Source organism: Poecilia latipinna, unplaced genomic scaffold, assembly GCF_001443285.1.
Source record: "Poecilia latipinna isolate Pla-1442-1.1 unplaced genomic scaffold, P_latipinna-1.0 Scaffold224, whole genome shotgun sequence".
In the NCBI taxonomy this organism is placed as follows: domain Eukaryota; kingdom Metazoa; phylum Chordata; class Actinopteri; order Cyprinodontiformes; family Poeciliidae; genus Poecilia; species Poecilia latipinna.
The window spans coordinates 182,742-204,476 of NW_015112840.1; the positions used below are offsets into that span (position 1 = coordinate 182,742).

Consider the following 21,735-nt stretch of genomic DNA (forward strand, 5'->3'; position numbering starts at 1 on the left):
AACTACTAGAAGCTATTAATACACTGGCAAAAACAACTTGGTAAAACACACAGTTTTAGTGGATTGCTATTTTCCATTCTTTTGTTGTCATAGGCCTGTTCCAGTTTTTAATAGATATGAGGAGAGGAAGAAAGTGGAAGCTCTCCAGCCAATCACAGGGAAAACTCGGGATGCAAGGCAAACAACCATTCATCCACATATTTGTGTCTAACGGTTATTTAGAAAATATCCTTCCAATGTTTCTACCTACTTATCCATATAACGCCAGCACTCATTCAGTGGCTGAATAAGGACAATTTAGGATCTCCAGTTAACCTGACATTAATCTTTTGGCTGGTTTGATGAAGGCAGAGAACTAATGAGAAAGGGGATGAGAACATCATGACCACCCCAAACATGAAGACCCCAAGCTGGGACAGTGCTAAAAAGGGCACCTCTGTATTTTTACGTTCAACATGGACATATGAATACATCCCAACAGAAATATGACTTGATTTAAAATACTTCACTCAACCATGGCCATGCAGCAGACTTAGGCTTAACCAGCTCTGTTTACTACTAGCAATTTTAAACAGACAGAGGTTGTGTCACACAGTGACTCACATTCCTTGCCCAATGGCACAACTGTCATGTCCAACTCAGGTTGTTCAGGTCCAGATATCCACAGTCTTAAAACATAAATGCAATTAACCCTTTTTCTGCCAAGGCTAAATGTTGATATTATGGCTAAGTCTGAGAGCTTTGGTCTCTTTTCCCAGTTGAACTTGACTTTTCAACATTTGGTTACAGATTATTGCACATAATAAGACATTTTCAACATTTTAAAATAAGAAAAATACAAATTTGCTTTTTAATTGTTGATTTTTGAATTGTTCATAAAATTTCGATTTGGTATTTGAAACATGAACCTGTAAATGTTCAAAATAATTTACCAGTGATTTTTTATTATTATTATTTTTTTTCATCTAAAATCAAAGAAATATCTTTCATAACATTTGAAATGACAAAATCCGCGTTTGGAACATTCTAATGCACAAAAGTCTTTGTGACCAAAGGCCTGTCTTCTGCTCATATCGACATGCAACAAAGGTAAAAAAAAAAAAAGCAACCCGGAGCTATCCCAACCTGTAGCTGCTCATCGCCTCCAGCCTTTTTCTAACAAGAGAAAAGTAGGAGGCTGACGCTCTGAGCATCGGGGGGGGGGGGGGGGGGACGGACAGGAGTGGGAACTAAACAGCAAACAGCGACCACCATGACGGGGGGTCGCAGGAAGAAGATGCCAATGCATGTGAAGGCGATGGTGTGATGTCACGTCATGCTATGAGCATATAAAAAACATGTTATCCGTTAATCACTGAACATGCACAGCTCCACTTACCGTTCTGGTTTTCCTCTTGTCAAAGATAAATCCAGAACAGCTGACTGTTAAAAAAATAAAACCCTATCAGAGCCTCGCAGACCAGTCGCTGATTTTCTTTCCCATCCTGTTCTCCGCTCACCTCTGAGAAGCAAATTGTTGAGCGTATATTTTCAGGGAAGAAAAGTTACTTCTCGGCAATTTGCCAATTTTTGTGTTTATTTCCCCCGCTTATTGTTATTTTGGAATCAGAGTGTATATGGCTGCTGCCCTTTCGCCTCAGCTCGGGATGCCCAAGATGGAGGCTTGCGTGTACCTGTCATGCAACATGCGCAGTAGCGGCAGCGTGTAGCTGGAGCGCATCACTGCCATCAGCACCACGGACAGCCGCTTCCCCGCCTCCTAGTCGGCGGCTGCGTGACGCCAGCTGAGCGAGATGCTGTCACACACGTGACGCTTCACTATCTGTAGCAGCTTCTGTGAGAAATCCACGGACGTGATCAGACCCACGGAATGAACATGTCTCCGAGAACATGGATTCAACCCTATTCCAGTTAGCAAATCGGATTTATACAAAATTAAATTACGCTGTATTGCACTAGTATTCATACCCTTTGAACGCCACCACACACTTTACTGTATTTTATTGGGATTTTACGTGATAGATTATCACAGAGTAGTGAATAATTGTGAAATGGGGGAAATATAATAAATTGCTTTCACATGTTTCCATAACTAAATATATAAAAATATTGAAAACATTTTATTTCAGCTGATACCCCGAAATAAAATCAAATTGTGAATTTGGTGGCAGTGAATCTGTCTGCAGCGCAAACATTAGTTGCCCGTTTTAGCAACCTGGCCTTTATGGAAGAGTGAAAAGAAACTAAAATAGATTTATTGTTCTACATGTAAAACGCTGTCTGTTGCGATACGGAAGTCCTCTGAGTCCTTAGTCTGTCCATTAAATTACATGCCCGAGTTAGAGGAGAGTAGGATGTTATTTAGGGATATAATTGCCCTCCAAGTAACTACACTATAAAGAATAGATGCACTGATGACTTACTATCCTTTATTTTTTTTAAGGTAGAGTTTTTGGCAAGAGATCAAATCATTCTAAAAATGAAAAGCATTCACCTAACATTTTCATACTATTGATTTTTACATTCTGTCAGTGAAAAAATATTGTGTATAAAGTCATTTCATGGATCATGTACTACACAGCACTTTTATGCAATATAAAATTAATGTTTGTTCAAACTGAAGAGCATTCTGTGCTGAGCAGAGTTTTATATCTGTGGAAACATCTAAAGAAATTTCAGCTCACTGAAACTGCTGGGGGAAAAAATAGAAAAATATCTTCAGATCATTGTCATCATATTCCTCCACATGTGTGGGGGTGCTGATATTTATTTATCAGTGTAAACTTAAAAAATACAAGATATATTTTCCAGTGTATTATTATTCTTTTCTATATGACTGAAGTTAAGCAACTGAATGTAGAAATAAACTTTGATTTTATTATCATTTTTATGGTGAAATAGAGGGACAGAAGAATTCTGGTGCTTGATTCTTTAACAAAATATATTTTACAATTATACTACATCACATTAAGAACATATCAAAGAAATAATTGAATCTAAGTTTTAAAGTGAATTTCATGTTTGCAGTGGTTGGTAGATTTGTCTCCAAGTAGAACTGAGGACCCAAATGCAGAACAAGCAGGAAACTGGAGGCAACACAGCGTGGACAGGGTTCGCTACGTATAACATCAATCTTTCAAAAGTTTGTTTTGTGGATGATCTGCCCACAGTGTGACTCTAAAATATTTTCACAAACATAAGTTTATTTTCCAACACAATGCCTCTGAATTTAAATCTCATGCACCATTTATAAACGTTCACTTTTGACTTATTTGACTCACAACCAAGAACAAGTTTTATATTAAAGTGTTGGATGAAGTGAAGAAATCTGAGTCAGTCTTCATAAATAAAACTTATTTGATGAAGATTAATTATAATTTTCTGAAAGATTTTCATCTGTTTCAAATCCTTTTAAACCCTTTAAACCCTAACACAAAAAATTCTCTGGATATTATTTACAGCCATAACTTTTCTACCCAGAAATGTGTTTTATTACCCAGAAGGTTTTGTATTATTTTTCAATTATGAAAAGAAACATACAAGTCTGACCTTTGGTCTCATCAGTGAAAATGAAATATTTTGGGAAACAAAACAGAAATAATTTAACCCACAATTTTAGTTCACAGTGATTCTCTTAGTTTGGTCCCACATCTTTTGGCTTTATTTACATAGACAAGTTAATCAAATCCACATGTATATGGATAAATAATCCATGACCCAAGCCATGGTTCTGTTACACTAAAGATACAATTAGTTGAACTCAAAGACTCTTTTGTGTTGGTTAAAAAAGAAAAATCTGGCTCTTAAAGCTGGGTGTGCTGCAAAACAGGGTGCAGATCCAGGAATGTGTCAGGCTGGATTGATGCAGTTTGATGCGATCTAATAATGTCTGGCATGCAAATCCCCCCTGTGCTACTACTTCACTTCTGGAGACACACTGGTGTCATCAGACGCATGTCTAATTGGCTATGAACTTCTTGGTACTGTGTCTGTTTTTATTTTAGAAGTGAGGTGTGGATCTTTGATTAAACCCAGAGAGGTTTAGTGGACAAAACTTTAACATTTATCACAGGAGTTGGAAGCTAAAGAAGCTCATCTTACAGGATAAATTACATCAAAAAGCAGAGAGTCTGATGGAATCTGTAAAACAATTTTAAATTGGTTATTGCTTATAATTTGCTTACAGGTTGTCTTGATGTGAAAATGAATGTGTTTCATAATAATAGTGTATAAGAAAATACCTGGATTAATACTTTGCACAACTGTTTAGTCACATCCTCAGAGCTGAGTAGAGGCTGTTTGTTGTTTCTCTCATCCTTCTCTCCAGGGTGTGACCGCAGGTGCAAGCGCCGCAGCTGCAGCTCATTAAGGTTCATCAGCAGGTGCTTAAAGAGGAGTTGGCTCCCTAAACCAGCTGCCAGATTGTTTTGCTCACCAGAGTTGTAATTGGGCCTCTAATTTTTTGGTTCCAGGATCCCTGCAGTCCTGACTTGAGCTTTTCTTGTCTCCACTGACAGAAACTGTATTCCTCTGTTTATGTATGAGTTCAGGACTCTAACAAGCTGCTTGCTAAGTCCTGGTATCTGTGTGAAGATCTCCTACCTTAATCTCTCCCCATCTTTGCCATCCCCCACACAGCTGCTCCCTTGGTTCCTCACCCGTTCCACCGCTCCACTCACCTGCCTTATCATTACTCATCAGCTCCAACCAGGACAGAGGAAACAAACCATCAGAGGACCATCAGTGATCAAACACCTGCCAACCTCAGGTCTGTGGGTTGACTCGCCTCCTCCTGGAACTTCTGCCATTCCTCATGATTAAGCCTTGCTTATTATTATTATTATTATTATTATTATGTTCAAACCTCCAGCTGATCACTTACTGTTTCTCCCATAGGCCTTTTCCTCCAGGAAAACTCTAATCCTTGAACTGGTTTGGTTCAGGTACCTTCAAACTTCAGTGCCTTGCTAAGAGCCAACGCTTGTTTCCACCACTTTGGGGAACCAAGAATACGTGAATAGTGGGTGTTGCACAATGTGGTAGGAGAAGGTAGTAACAAGATGGCGGAGCTGTGCTTGGTTTTTACGTATCTTCCTCTTGATTAGCAATCCACAAGCCTTTCAACTCAATCTTTATGTACATGATAAAGAGACTGATGTCATAAAACAGAAAAGGTAATGACTTCAAACGGTGTGTTAACTAAGCAGTAGTGGAGATGGCATGTGGCACAGAAAAGGCTATTTTGCAGTGACTGTATTAAACTGCTGTTTATGGTTTGGAACTTCTTTTTTTGAGGCAAGATGTGACACTCGTTTAAAAATGCATTTGGGGACCAGAACAGGCTCTAAATCACATTGTTGGGGAGGCTTTCTAGTGCCCTGCTGGAACTATGTCCCAAGAACCCATCTGCATATTCACTTTTTTGATAAATAATTTTTGCATTAACCTCTTTTTCTGTCTATAATTTCTCCCTGTACCAGAGTCTGGCCCAAAAGGATGACACCTTTTGCTGACTGGACAGCATTTTATCTTCTCCAGTAGCATCTTGCATTTCTGAAGCGTACAGAGAGCTGGATCTTTGATCATTGCTCTTTGCACAATCTTTCCATGTTGCAGAGTTCTGGGGTCTCGTCTCTGATTTTCTGAAAATCTGTCAGATGTTCCTCAACTCTTCTAGAAATTCAAAAAGTTGATGCAATTCTTCCAACAAGGTCCAGATGGTCTTTGGAAGAAAAGCAGGCTCACATTAGTTAACTGTGGGGATTAAGTGCCTTTACATTTACTAATCCTTTGATTCAAACCCACTCAGTTTGTTGTGAAGGTAGAAGTTCTTAGTAATTCTGATCAACTTAAAGCAGGAAAGAGAAGATTGTCCTGAACCATCGGTGCTGGCAGTGAGACCTTTGCTTACCAACTTGACATCGGTTTCAATGATGGTGTCATCTAACTTTTTTAAACTTGAATTTCTGCCTCAAATGAAAAATCTAAAGGCGTCATTTGAACCCTCCAGTTACAGTTTGAGGTAGAAATTTTGAAATTAAAGATATTTCTGAGTGCCCTATAAATGGGTTATAGTTGTCCATTTGCCCTGAAGGTTTCATGCAAGTAACCCCAAACTCATAGCATATATGCTCAAATAATGCTTAGCTAATTATGATTTTGTTTAAAAAAAAACAAAAAAAACACATACACACACAAATATAAGCACATCTTCCAATCTGTTATGTACAGGCATCCTGATTATAAGATTTCTCATTTGCAGAGAGCAGGTTCTCAGAATAATTAAATTTGGCAGAGTGGTGCATCTGACCTTTCAAACATTAAATAAGCAGATTGTTTTAATGGGAGCTGAGTCTTCCCCATCAGCTTATGTTTCATAAGTACAACGCTAACTAAAATGACATTAGGGGCACCGAGCCAGAAATCTGAGTCTGGAGGTTACTTTGTGGGGACAAGATTTTACTTTGTAGAAAAATTGAGGATGGAAAATAAGAATGATGGTCCTAAAATCGAACAGGTGTAAACAGTGACTTCATGTTTACATCAACATTCAGCCAAGAATGATTTGGTACCATTTTATTTATTTACTCACTTCAGTTTGAATTCTTTTTAACTCTCTTGTGAATATTAGGACATCAATATACATGGATAAGGCTTTAGGTGAACTGTATTACTGACAGAGGAGAAATGCATAATAAGCTGGATAAAAAAATTAAATGACAACGATGAATAGTTTAACTTTTCAAAATGTGATTACTCTAAAAGTGGAATTAAATAAAGGCTTGAAGTGTATGAAATTAGTCTTATTTTAAAACAATGTTTCCAGATGTCAAGATCTAGGGTTGTTGAATTTAGGTTTTGCTCATTTCTGTGTTCCTTTGTTCCTTTTCTTTTATCAGCTGTTTCTGTTTTACTTTGGTTCAATATTTTCTTATTTTCTTAGACCCCTCAGATCTTCTGGTTCTGGTCTGCTCTGCATCCCCAGAACCAGAACCAAACGAGGAGAAGCAGCATTCAGCTTCTATGCACCACAAATCTGGAACAAACTTCCAGAAAATTGTAAAGCAGCTGAAACACTGGGTGCCTTTGAATCTCAACTTAAAACCCACCTGTTTAGAGTTGCTTATGGCTAAATTAGGGTTAGAGTGTGGGTTTTGATGTCTTCGATATTTTTGATGGTTTTATCTTTACTTTTCATCTATTTATTAATGTCACATATTGTTTTTATTTCTTCTTTAATTATGTAAAGCACCTTGAAATGTCTTGCTGCTGAAATGTGCTATGGAAATAAAATTTGATTGATAGTGACTTAATGTAAATTGTCTGAATGTCCTACTGAACCATATGAGGATGTCTGGGATTTCATTTCATGTTTTGACCTGGAAATCCATGAATCAAAACATCAAGCAAAGAACAGCAAAAGATGTGGGTCAGGAGAGACTGTTCACTTTGTCAGAACCACTGAGTGACTTTGAGCTCTTTGGATGTCTGGAGGCAAAACTTGTACATCAGTGCAGAAATTTCACACAGAAATTAGATGAAAATAACAAAACATCTGATCCAAATGAAAATATTTATCGAAACCAAATCTGGCGAGTTATTCTAAAGAAGACGGGGGAAAACTAATTTGTAAGAAAGCAATATATTCATAATCTGAAAGAGATTTCAGCCAATCAGTGGTAAAGTGAATGGATGTTTTGTACATCAATTAGATTAGCAAATCCCTTCAATCCCCATCTCAGACAAGCTCAGATGTTCTGCCAATGTTATGACTCAAATCCATCTGAACCCGTAGAAATATGTAGAACCATCTAATTCCTTATTGGGCTGTTTTGATGACATTAGTGGATGGAACTTAACTTTCTGAAACTAAGTGATGGAAAAATAAAAGATCTAACATCAGCTAATATTCTTACAGTTACTGATCTTTGACCTTTTGACACCTTCAGAAAATCATTTGGTGTAATCTTTCATAATCTTTAGAAAAAACAACACAAGCAGTCATCACAGTTTTTCTTTCAAGTTTAGGTCTTTTGTGAAGGTCGAGACCTCTTTTGTTCCCAGAGTTTGAGTGATATAAGCTTTCATCTTCAGACTTGATTATTGCAGCAGTACAGATTATTTTTGTAGGAGCCAGTCCTCGCTCTCTCATCTGCAGCTGGTTAAAAATGTTGCCTAACGACTTCTGACAGCCACACGTAAATGTGATCGTATCGCTCCTGTTTTACTTTCCCTGCACTAGCTTCCTGTCTATTTTAGAATTGATTCAAAGTTCTTGTCTTACAGGCATGAAATGGACTGGCACTTCAAATCAGGAACCCTCACATATTTAAATCCCACTTAAAGGCTTGTTTCTATTCTTCAGCTTTCAAACTTGAGTGAGTGTTTTTTGTCTAAATGTTTGCTTGTGTTTCTTGTATTAGTGTTAACAGTTTTAATAGTACCTGTTCATGCTGGATTGTTTTATCTAGTAGCAGAGCATATCGGCCAGCTCTAGTTTTCAAATGCAAGCAGATTAATTTGAGTTGATTTCTATTTGATTGGAAGAGCCTCTACATGTAAACACTAAAAAAAAAAAAAAAAAAAAAACGGGTTTTTCATCCAATTCACTTAAAGTCTTAATTTGCCTCTTTAATAAAAATGAGACAAAACAATTCAAAAAGTTGAAAAAAACTTGCATAATCTGAATTAGTACTGAGTGTTTCATGAAGAAGTAAATCAAATATGCTTAAATGACAGCTCCCCTAACCCTACACAAGAGAAGCGCATTAGAAAATAGGATTATTTTATTACAATAAATTAGAATATTTAGTTTAAACAAACTTTTGACATTTCCTTACCAATAATAGAAAAACCAAGAACTGGAAGAAGTTCATATACTACTAGGGCCAGTGCTTGTCTGTAGCCCCAAGGGGCACCACCAGGGGGCTCTGGTTTCAAAGCCAAGTGCAGCTTGGGGCAATTGATACCAAAGTGGGCATGTTTTCTAAGGTTCTTTCAAAAGCAAGAGCTCATCAGAGATTCACTGATACAATAAAGAGGCTACATGACCAACTAGTAACACTCAGAAACTGTTATCTGCCCCTCTTTGTTGACTTTTATGATGTAAGGATGGAAATAAAACTTATGTCTGAACAAAATCTAGAGATGTTGGTAATCTCAAAAGTCTTGCCCCTCTGAGCATAACAGTTTTGGAATAAACACTAACTGCTTTAGCAATTAAGTAAATTCCATTTACAGAAATTCCATTTCTGTAAATGGAATTTTCTGTTCCATTTGCAGAAAATGGAACTAAACTTCCACTTTCTGTAATATTTGATCTGGTTGTTAGTAAGAAATCATTGAAAGAGGGCAAGTGTTTGTTTGACCAATTAATATCCAAAGTAATCAAGCAAACCTAGCGATATTCATATGAGAGGTGATGACTGATTTCTCTATTACACACACATGGTGACCCCTCCCACCAGTCGACATGTCTCTGCCCATAAGCTGTGACCTAAATGGTTTACCTTGTCCCTAATTTCCTCTATTTTATTTCTTGGTATCAAAGCCTGTGTATTTTGCAAGACCACCCTGGAAGTGGTGATCAAATGTGGAAAAAGAGACAAAATACTCAACTTTTGCAGACAGAACCTCGTGGGGTGAAAGATTGTGTGTGTGTGTGTGTGTGTGTGTGTGTGTGTGTGTAAAAGAGAGGGATTCCACAAAGTGAAGTGCTGACATCTGCTGCAGGCCCTTGCAGAGCTGGAATGTGATACTCTCCTTTACACAAAAGGGCCTTGGCCCTTGCAGAAATCACATGAAGACCTCCATTTGCCTCCCTCCACAGGGGCAATACAATTATGAAATGACTGCATCAATTTGCCATGCTTTTTTCTTCAAACAGTTCACTTAGATTAAAAGCACAAAAAACTCTCCCTTAAACCTTGGTGCCACAGAGAAGGCTGCTCTTTGCTCTCTTTGAGGTGGTAGTGCTGTGTAGTTCTGAGCTATGCGAGACTGGGGGTAAATTGCTGCAGCATTGCATCATGCGTCTAACTCAATAGGTTCAATATGTCTCCAGAACTCCTTTGATTGTTGTGTCTGTGCCGCAGCAGATTTAACCTACAGCGTGGGGATACTGGTGGGTTTAGCCAACAGTGTGGTGGGAGGAACCACATGAAACACAGTTGATGAGGTACTGCACCGTGCTGGAGAGAAAAGGAAATTGGGAACAGGAGGGAGTATTGTTCCAAGCAGCGACTCTGCTTTGATATAACAAATTGGGAAGCCCTTTAACATTTCCTTCCTCAGAAACATGAACGATAAAAGAATTTAGTATCCAACTGGTCATTTTTTTTCCACTTTAATTCACTGTAAGTTAAAGTAACTTGTTAAAATTATTTCTTTAAAAATGTGCTTTTATGGATAATTCAGTTTCTTCAGTGAGGTGAGGAAGAATAAAGTATACTCCTATGATATGAAGATAAATATCTTCATATTATTTCAATCAGATATTCAAAATTACAGATATAAATGCTAATGAAGTGGATTAAATTGAAACTTGGCAAGAAATGGTTGTTCCTAATACGAAAATAATTATTTTTTTTTTCTCTCAGACACAGGGAAAAACCAAAAACAAACTATTCGTCAGCTTAGTTTTATACTTTTTTATTTAGTAGTTTTTGTTAATGTATTTCTATTTTTATTAACTAACTGGACCACGTGTCATTTCTTTCTTTAGATGCTTCTGCAAAGCTATTACAAAAGCTTGATCCCGTCTTTGTTCTGCGAGCCAAGCTGATGTTTTTTTTTCTCTCTCTCTTTTTCAATCCTGAAGCTTGAAAACAGGGAAAGTAAGCCATTGGATGACAGAATGGGACGGCAAAGGACATCATAGACCCAGACAGCAACGTAATGGTTAACATCCAGGGGAGTTCCCTTGGCTGGAAAGTTGTGCTTTATGCGCAGCACCTGTTGTGCCGTCAGTTGCCAGTCTCCAAAAACCCAACCCCGTCCGCGCAGCGATATTTTATCTCAGTCTACAAGTTATGACTCTTGACTGCGCCAGACAACAGATCTCGTCTCGGAGTTCCGGATAGTTTTCTCTGCTCGGACTGTATCAGGTTGCTGGACTCCAGTCTCTCTCTGTGTGAGAGCTTTGGGTCTAATGCGTAAAGATCTGACGGGATTTTTATGACGAAGTGTGGAACACACCATGAGCGCGCAATTGAGCCGAAATGCATCTGTGTATTTTTGATCGCCCTGTGCCATAGATGATACGCGTGCATAAAGGCGATTTTCAAACCATGTTGCTGGGATTTTAATTGCTTAAACTTTCTTCAGCACAAATATTCGACTTTCCTCAGAGCCAACAGGTGCGCACCCGCACTGCGCAGCAGAAACAAGTTTGAACGCCTCGGAGAAGATCCTCATTCATCAGTTATATGTTTTTTCGTGTTATGAGGAAGAACTTCTGATTAAGATTATGTGGATTTTACTCATTGCTTGTACTCTCCAGATGTGTCCAAAACTACACTTGTGTCCCGCATGTTTGTGGTGATCCAGACCAGAGTCCAGCTTTGTGATTGCCAACTACCACTCATCCAAATGATCCTTTTATTAATATTCCTTCTTGCATCGCTTCTCCAACAATATGGCACCGAAGCCGAATCCAGTGATGTCAGCAAATTACAACTTTCAAGTATAAAGGAGCCAAACGGTAAGTCTGTCTGTCTTAAAGTTATTAAAGTGCACATTGCCTTGCAACTTTCTCACACGGACATAGCAATAGATTCCTTCTTACTTGGCTTTCAGTAACTCCTAAAAGTGCAAGTGAAATTGTGTGAAAGGTTGCATTTCAGTTAGTTCAAACATTACTCAGGATGAGAAGTTGCAAATTACCTTTTACCTTTAAATTTTACCCTTGTGTGTATACATAAGAGGGGAAACCCTCCTGAAATTCCATGTCCCTGGGGAAAAGTTTTCCTTGTGAGGATAAAAAAGGCTCCATTCATCCAACAGAAATTGCTCCAGGTCATGTAATTTACCTACCTACTGAACTGACTGGGATCAAGAGCATTAATTCAGAAAAGATGTTTTCTTATGTTTTATGTTCATCTCATGTTAAGGGCAAGTTTGTCTCTAGCTGGAAACGTGCATTTCTGTCATCATGGGATTTCTGACAACCAAGTTCTTTGTTGCTTGGGGAGTTGGGAGTGTGCAGCACTGGCTGCAGACAATAGTATCTTTCAGACCTTAATCAAAAGTTTTTAAGCTCTCATCATGCTGTTATATGACTGACAGTTATGACCTTTGATTAAAGGTATCATCTTAAACCTTTCTATGCTGCAGTGTGGATGTCTAAAAGCTGAAAGCAGCATGAAGCAATCAATCATGCCATGTTGTCGGAACAAAAAAAATAATTAAGTCATTTTAAGAAGTCATAGCATCTGCGGTTGTAGAGTTAATAAAGTAAACAATTAATAACCAGTAATGTGTAAAATTCTCCTGTTTTACTGAGATGTCCAATCATTAACAGACCCCATCATCAGGGCAGGAATTAGATGTGCGGTGGGGTGAGAAATGTGGGAATGAGGCATTACACTCTCCTTATCCATATATGACATAATAAATTATTCATTGTTGGTAAGTTGTTTTTTCTTCTTTTGACTACAGAGTGCTTCTAATCCAGGAGCAAGTCGTGTGCTCCACAGTTTCAAAACCTTTGAACCAAATATTGTCCTGTGGCTAAATACTAAAGGGTTAAAAATAATCTTACTTTCACTAAAAATCAAATGAGTGAAATCATATGTGTAGGATGAAGAAGAAGGTGTATTTGTTGTAAGTTCCAGTAGATGTGTCAAAATCCATTTATCAGCCAGGAGGAGGACATGCAACAGTGACTTCACTACAGTAACAGTCAGGGTTGAGAAATCAGAGCCCCTCAATGGGACTTCCAGGTTTAATCAGGACAACTGAGGAGGGAAGCACAACAAGGATGAGGGAGGAGAAGATGGTCAGGCAGCCTGTGACCTTTCACCGGTGTCTGAATGCTCACTATGCTGCCCCACTTGATTTCTGACGCTTTGAGACACAATGTGATATCGATCAGATCGTGGGGAGAGAGCCAAACCTGTCTGGCATGTTTAGTAGTAGTTGCTTTGAGAGTTACAGTCCCCAGTCGTATTAAACTTGGCAAGTGGCTGCTGATGACTCCATAAGATATCAGATGGGAACTTCTCCAGCTGAGAGCGAGTGCTGTGTAGATAACCATCAGTCACAGTAAATGATTTTGACAAAACTCAAGAAAGAAAAGGGTTCTAACACTGCAGTCTGAATATTGCACATTGTCCTCATGAATTAACATTTATCTTCCTCCTGCTCTGGGAATTTAATATTGCACTTGACATTTCCGTGTGTTACCTGCATGCCTAATATTTACAAGATGAAAAAGTAGAGATATGTCATTTAGAAGAGCATCTCGGCTGTGTATATTTTGCAAACTGAAATAGGGTTAAAAGTCGTCTGGCCAGATCAACACATCATTTCATTTCCTGGACTTCATGCTTTTGTGAATAAAAGATTCTGTCCCGTTATAAAACTTACCAAAATGTCCAAACCAATATTTTAAAAAGTTTTTGAAAAGTGAACTAAGCAAATTTAGGTTAAATAAAAACTTTGAAAACTGAAGTTTTTAATGGCCCCAGAGAAGGAAATGCTCCAAGCTAGATTATTAAATATAGAACAGTAGTTGAAAAAAGCTGCTAAATTATTCATGACAGAGAAAAACATTTTTTGATTAATTAAGAAGTTGAACATAAACATATTTGAATCCATTTCAAATGTTATTTATATTTTCAAATTAGCAGACGTTATATCTGAACAATTTTGAAAATAATATAAAACAGTCTAACATATATTTGGATAGTAAATTAAATGTGAAATAATAAGAATATTGCTGTAGATGCAGATTAAAAGAAAAAAAGTTAGTAGTTTCATGTAATTAAGGATTAAAAAGGACAAATGGGACAGGTTTGGATTTTGAACCTGGATCAGCAGGGTTAGAAGTGACCTGGATGTTTTTTTCAGTCATTAGATAATTGACACTTCACTTTGAATCAGAGGAAAAGACTTGAGACTTGATTGGGACATCTCTGCCCTGGACACACCATCTCCTCTGTGAAATATGGCAGTAGCAGGATCATGCTGAGGGGTAGCTCTTTCTCAGCAGGGACATGGAAAGTGCTGTTTTTAGATGAGTCTCAAAAAACATAAATGTAATGTTTACTCATTGGCTTTCAGACGCCCAGCCACCAGTTTTATCAAACCACAGCAAATATACCTACTTTTATCACCAAACAGAGGTTAGTAATACTAACATGTTGTTCTATGACTTTATTTAAAAGCTAATTATTCAAGGATTCCCTAAAGAACTGGAAAGGATTGTTCTGTTAAACCTAATTTTTACAACATTTCCCTACAGGTGTAAAAAATACAACTTTGGCCCTTCATTAAAGCCTCAGGAGATACATTATTTATTTTCTACAGCCAGTTAAAGGAGATCTACTTTAAGTGTTTCTATAAAATGTATTTTATATTGGACAAGGAAAATGATAGGCATTTATATTTTTGATCATTAAAATGCTGTGCTGATGTAAATCAATGCTTCCAATCTTTGCAAATAGAGTTTTTAAAAAAGCTACACTTCACTCTGACTTCAGTTTATTACTTCCTGGCCTGTATGAGCTTGTGCTATTAAGCTATGATGGCTTCTCTTAATGCTGTAGAGTTCACTGTGCCCTCTAACATTACCGTAAGCTATGATCTGCTGGCCCAGACTCCAGTTGTCAAGACTGCACATCCAGCAGAGAATGCATCTCAGCTTCCCAATCAGACAGGTCATCTCAGAGGGCGCCTCCTCATATCACCTCTCTGAGTTAAGTGGTTTCTCTTGTGTTTACCGTGGAAGGTTTGTTTTCATCCCTGCCTCACTCTGCCATCAGCACAGGCCCAGATCTCATCAGAAGAATCTAGCAGGAGATATTTCTAGGAGATGAGGATTACCTGTGATATTCCGATATGGTACACCCTGAACCATCAGAGGAATGTCTGCACCCCACTGGACCAGCCAGTGATCACAGGGACTGCTGTTCCTCTAAAGATTACGTGATTAGGGGAGAGGACAAAGGTTAAGGGAGTCACAGGCCTATGGGGAACATGTGCACTGTCCCACGTATGCATACTTTCAGGACAGAGGTGCTTTACATACTAGGATATAAACAAGTAAGATATTTTCAGTGGGGATTTTTTAACAAACAAGAACAATCAGTCATTTATTGACATGAGCAGCCCACTTAAACGGTAGGGTATAATTTAAAGTTTACGTTTTTATTCCTCCATCACAAACATACCTGGAGTGTTGCTTTGGTCCTTTTATGCATGTTTGAGAAATCCTCCAATAATAATTATAATTCATCTCCTTTGAGCCGCAGACTCTAATTTGAGCTTCCTCTTCACAGAGTACCTCATACTCATAATTTCCCTCTCTCTCACAATTCCCTCACTCAGTTCCTCCAGACTAGCGGCAGCGGCAATTGGGAAACACCTGGTGGAACTGTGCAGCTTAGCAAATGAACTACTTCTTATTCCAATATTGATAAGAACATTTATAAACGGCTTAATGGTGAAACATTGTTGAGATGAGATGCTGAAGGCAGAGTGTCGAAAAGAACAGGAGCTTCTTAAAGAGACACAAGCTCAATTTCAAGGCATTAAATTGGAAAGTTTAATTTTTTTAAGTTATTTTTGATATATATATGGCATTTTTATATATACTGAAAAGGGAATACCTACGATAATGCTTTGAGGAAGCATTATCGTAGGAGGAAATCAAAGTGTTTGATCTTTTTCCTATACTGCATCAGGCTTCCATGTGCTTCCAAGGTAACCAGGCACATGCACCTGTCCATTAATGTGATGCAAAAGAAAACAGGATTTGTAAGACCAGCTTTCCTCCACTCTCTGCTCTGCAGTGCAGCTTTGATGCTCACCTGCATAGTTTTGGCACCATAGGCAGTAGGGTGTGTTGACTGGACTGCAGCTTTGCAGCTCCATACCCAACAAGCTGATTCTCTGCATTCTGACACCATTGAATTTCTCTCCCGTCCATCATCAATAAACCTTATCATGGATAATATGGTTATCCATGTCTGATGAACTCTGTTCATTTTCATAGGCAATGACCACTGCAGACCAGAAACATCCAAGTTACAGTTTTGAAGATCCTCAATTCAGCCATGATTTTCTAGGTAGAAAGAAACTAATTCTCTCTTATAAATGCACACACTTATTTATCACTTCAACATAAGCTGTTCAGTTGATGGATTCAAAATAATGTTATTGTTTCTTTCTTAGCCACTATTACAAAATGTGTCCTGTACAGAGCAGACATAGTGATTTATATAGATTCAAACCTCTTCTGCCAGCGGCTACAAGTGAAGCCAGCTGGCATTCAGATTTCCTCGATGGCATTTGAAGGGTTTCCTCCATTGTGTCTAACTTTAAAACTACAATATGACTCTTAAACTCGTGAAATAAACTGGCTTGGCTGCGTGCCTCCATTCATTATGGATCAGATGCTACTTCAGCATAATGGAAAAGCTTAGAATAGTCTCCACTTTGACGCTTGAATAAATGAAGCACTATGCAGTTCATCATTGTGTTGGGTAGCTTTATATCAGTGCGAAAACTTCCTTTAAATTAAGGCCATCCAGGAACATGAATGGTTTCAATGTTCAATGAAATCATTGAAAGGCGAAAAGGACGACAGTGAGACCACTTAGAATGGCTGTCAGATAAAAACCACATACCAAAGACAGGTCAAACACAAAAACATTTTCCAGAAAAAATAACATATATTCCGGCTTATGAAGATTATTTTTTCTACTTTTACTTTCATGGATATCCCAAACATCATAATTATCCCATAAAAGTCAATCTGACTGCAAATGAAAATCCTTTTAGTAAATCTTTATACTACTGCCAGCAGTTTTCAGAGACTACCGAATGCAGACAGCTCCGTTCATGTGTGTATTTTTTTCATGAAACCTCATTGGAAGACCATGTATAATGTAAGTTTTCCCTGTCAGCACTATTTGAACATGCAGCGCTGTGTTTGGCAAGCAAAGCATGCCAATGTGTGCCTGAAGTTTGTCATGTCAGGGAGCCCACACTCCAGCTGTCCCAAAGTCAGGAGTTTTAAAAAAAAAAAGTTTAACTTGTACTGTCAGAATAAAGGTCCACACAAACTTTGTCTGTTCCATAGTAAATTAATGTTTGTCAAGCTGTGTGTGGTTAGGCCAGGCTTTAGCCAGTAATGGTTGTCTGAAGATAAACATCAAATGGAAATACTCTGGTCTCCAATAAGAAAACAGTTTAAAGTTTTTAATTTATCTATGTTGCTAAAAGTTGGCAGAACATGTAAACAAAACTACGCTGTAATGAATCGTGGTTGGATGACCCATAATCAGAACCAGGAAGGTGCATTGGCTGATGGAAACAATGCTCTCTAATTTTAGTAAGACACAGAACATAAACTTTGTTTATACTCTGCCTCGTACTAAAATTATATAGAGCTATGGTTTTCAACTAACTCAGGTCTTGGTCCTGCTGTTTCTGTGTGGCGCCGTTTGCTAAAATGCTAGGCTAATTTCAGCATTTCTGCTCTCAAAATTTAATATGGCATGTTAAAATTAGGCTGGCATCACATTTCAGTGTGGTGACAATTAATTATGTATGCATGAAAGTTTCATGTAAAAGTGTTCTGATGTGCAACAACAGAGGGAGTTTCTGCTGCCTCTTTCTTTCAGTCCTGAACAGAAAGCCCAATTTCTAAATTAATGTTCAAAATAGTTTAATGAAGTTTGGCCATCTGTGCATGAAAATCTGCTGTAATTGTAAAATACAAATTAAAAATTATATATGAATACATAATGAAACACAACAATGACACCATCACAGAACGTAAAGCAGTGACCCAGCAGTGTGATTGTGTTTTCTGTGCTTCACTTTCTGAAATATTACAAATAACTTCCAATTCATAGCTTTTTTTAAATGTCGCTTGTTAAATGTTTTTTCTAAAAACAGCTGCAGTATCAGTAAAACCTAAGTTCTTAAATAGTCACTTTTTTTACGAGGTGTGCCCATGTCTTCCACTTTGACCACACTGCAAAAACACACAGTCTTGCCAAGTATTTTCAGTCTAGTTTCTGGTGCAAATGAAAAAAGAGCAAACTATAGAAGCTTGTTTTAAGTAAATAACTCTTTTACTTTTAGGATATAAAAAAATCAGAAGTTCCACTGACAGATTATTTCAGTCGTTACAGAATTTGTTGCATCCGAGTACGGTGATCAGTGACCAAACTAGCTACCACAAGCAAATTTGCATTCAAACATGAGGGTCACAAATACATGAAGGACAGTACTGGTGTAATGAGATGTAAACCCACAAGTCTACATAAAACTGTTCAGCGTTCATCATGTTAGATGCATATCACCATTGTGGATTTTGAAATTGCTGCTGGTAAGAAACCTCCAGCTTTCCATGTTAAAATTCCGACCTCACATGGAGTTTCAGTTGTTTTTCCAACTTGGAAATGGGAAATTCCAACTTCCGAGTGCAGAGCACAGCCTGAGCCTCATAAATTTTGTTTGGAAAATAAATCGGCCTCAGGGTTGCAATGAACAGTGATTCTCTATGTATTGTGATCTTCACCTAGTTGCAATTTTCCAAAAGATGACAGGCCAAGCTCAGACAGAACAGGAAAATGTGCTGTCCTCCAGTGATTAATCATATGTACTGTAGAATATAAACAAAAATGATAAAATCTGAAATATGAGCTCAGAGAGAAGGCAGGGATATTTAATGATCCTTAATTATTGACTAGAATAATTATCTTTCTTGCTGCAACAGATCTTGCTTCCTCTAAAACAGGATCTTGACAAATCTTGCTTCCACTGTTTAAACAGTACAACCATCTTAGGGCTTTAAGAAACTCATCCAGTGCATCTTATGCAGAGAGATTTTTTCAAGGGTTTTGAGCTGTAATGCAGTGACCTTGTGTTGGAGTAACATGGAGTTGAAGCCAAAAACAAATTTCTGAAAAATGCTTTTATGGTGAAATTTGCATTCAGATGAAAATAACATTTATTCAAAAGATAGATGAGGAATACAGTTAAAAACAGGGCATGATTTATGAACATCTTCTACATTCTATTGAATTAGTTGCACACTCTGTGTTAATTTGTCACAGACTGCTTGCTGCATACTGTTGATAAAGCAGTATTTAACTCAGTGCATTCTTCACATTCTTTCCCAAATATCCCAAACTACCCCAAGTTAATCTGAGTGCAAAAAAATTTAAAAGTATTCCCTTTCAACAATCTGACACATCAGCAAACTTTTATTTTTAAAAAAGGAACGGGGGTATTATGTAAAATGTTCTTTTTTCAGCTTTAATCATGCTATAATGTTATTCCCTCATCAAAAACACAGTGCCATTTTATAGCACAATCAAGTAACCTTGTTGCTTCCAGTTGTTACAAAAATGGTGCATATATCAAACATATGTTAAAATAAATATGACTGCGATTTGAACCCTTGAAATTCACCTTTGTCTCTTTAGGAAGCTCCTACTCTTTCAACACGCCACCTTCAGCTTGTCATCACTACGGTGTCTTTCCATTATGCCGTTTATAGCTGCTCCTAGGAGCGTTGGGCTGAGAAGACATTTGTATGGTAACCTCAACAGGCTTATCAAACAAACAACAAAATTACAATGATAGATCACAGTAAATATAGAAACACTGTTCATTGCAGCACTCAAGTTGTTATATTTTCCTAACAACTACATTCATGTGGTTCATGCTGTGCTCTGCACTTGGAAGTTGGAATTTCCCAGCTCTAATTTGGAAGAACAACTGAAACACCACGAGGTCAGAACTTCAACATGGAAAGTTGGAGCTTTGTTATTAGCAAGAATTAGTTCCACCAGGTGTTTGCTAATTGCTGCTGCTGCTGCTAGTCTGAAGGGGTTGAGGAGAGAGTCTCAGGGGTATTGTTCTCTGAGGCGAGAGCTCAGCTGGAGACTACAGCTCAAAAAAGTTTATTTTACATCTTATTCTCCCCCTTTTTACCTAAATGTTTTATAAGTATAGAATCTGCAGTGGTTGATGACCAGCGTGTCTGAGCTCACAATGCTGAACGCTTTTCATCTTCCTTTCCTCTCTTCCTCCCTGTGATGATCTGCAGGACCCATCATGTGTAAATCCAAACCACTTAGTGCATCTGATGCGGCAGAGGCATTTCATGGTTATCAGGCGCCATCATTAAGTGGTCTAATTTTAGAACGCATCAGTAAACATTAAGTATGTGTGAACAGCCTCATGCTGTTTACATACACACATAGCTACAGACCAGAACAGGTTTCGGCAGTAAATGAGATGACCTGAGTGTTGGTTCTGATTGCTCCTTGGAATGGGTCTTAATAGATAACACTTTTTTAACCGTGTTTTATATTCAGTAGCAATAAAGCACAAATCCAGTGAACTACTCCTGCACTCTTAGTCAGATTGCTGCTGTCTGACTGTTTGCAGTGTAGCTACAATATAATGCCGGGTTTGTTTGTCAGGTCAAATGCAAACATATTTTTCTGGGCCTGTTGTGCTAAATGCTGTTCATTGTGCAAATATTATTTCTGGTTGACTGATTAGATTTTTTTATTAGTTGACAGATTGAAGGGGAGCTAAATGCCTTAAAGGGGATATTAGTAGCATGAAGGCTCATCAGTATTCGACATGCTGCTTTCCACTTGATTAGCTGTCACTTAAAGTGCTTTGTGTTTGTTATCCTTTAACTGTTTATGAAAAAGTCACAATCCACTGGGTGTTTCAGCAGTTTACTGCTCATTGTAATATGCAAACATTGAAATATTTTTTTACAGCTACATTAAACATTTCATGTTTCTTGTTTGCTTAGTACATTGAGTTAATTTTATTTAATATATTTTTTTTATTATTTATCAAGAATCTTTTTGAATTAATGTTATCTTTAGAATGAAATGAATACTTTCATAGAAGTTGAATGTGCACTAAACTTACTAAAGCTAATTTAGGCAAATCTGAACTTATGCACCCTTTGGTACACTTATCTTCTAGTTTGGCTTTAAATCTTTTATTTTAAACAGTATGAATTTCTAAGAGGACTCATAATATAGCGAACAACTTCAGTAACATTTTATATGTATATAATACAGACTGTCTCACATTATGACATGTCCCTTAGCAAGTTCCAGAGAAACCACATGATTGCTGAAGCCAAGAACAAAAGCCTAGAATAAATTTCTGGCTAACTATTTGACTACTTCTCTTATCAGGAACAGTATGTCTTATTGAAAGGATTTAGGGTTAGATCTATTGATTAAGCACAGTCAATCCCATGCATTTTTAGTAGTGTTGAAATCGGGGTCATTTCAGCAACAGAGATCCCAGACACACATCAAACCTGGTACTGGAATGGATAAAGGTGGTTCATATTAAGGTCTTGGAGTATTCCTGACCTCAGCTCTATTAAGTGTACAGATTGTGCTGAAAAGGAGGTTCTGTCTCAGGAAACCCAGCGATGTCAATAAGCTCTACTGCAGTGCAATAAGCAATGCAAAGAATAACAGGATCAACCATGTGAATATTGATCCCCAT

The 21,735-nt window shown here is 37.8% G+C and overlaps 2 protein-coding genes and 1 long non-coding RNA gene across 4 annotated transcripts in view; 2 read left to right on the forward strand and 1 right to left on the reverse strand.

Moving 5' to 3' along the window:
* Positions 1–1,753, reverse strand: part of glrbb (glycine receptor, beta b) — a 29,574-nt gene extending 27,821 nt beyond the window's left edge. The window contains exon 1 of the mRNA XM_015031943.1: positions 1,379–1,753. The gene's annotated coding sequence lies outside the window, so the exon portion shown is untranslated. The remainder of the gene's footprint in view (positions 1–1,378) is intronic.
* Positions 1,754–4,277: 2,524 nt separating this feature from the next.
* Positions 4,278–6,161, forward strand: LOC106947126 (uncharacterized). Its single transcript, XR_001424913.1, has 2 exons — positions 4,278–4,768; positions 4,897–6,161. It is a non-coding gene; the product is annotated as an uncharacterized LOC106947126 (long non-coding RNA).
* Positions 6,162–10,864: 4,703 nt separating this feature from the next.
* The window catches only part of pdgfc (platelet derived growth factor c), a 44,844-nt gene continuing 33,973 nt past the window's right edge, over positions 10,865–21,735 (forward strand). The window contains exons 1-2 of one of the 2 annotated variants that reach the window (XM_015031945.1): positions 10,865–11,357; positions 11,501–11,701. In XM_015031945.1, the coding sequence (XP_014887431.1) occupies positions 11,530–11,701 (172 nt within the window). In that variant the 5' untranslated portion in view covers positions 10,865–11,357; positions 11,501–11,529. Of the gene's footprint in view, positions 11,702–21,735 lie in introns of both variants that reach the window. The other variant, XM_015031944.1, reaches the window with a different exon arrangement.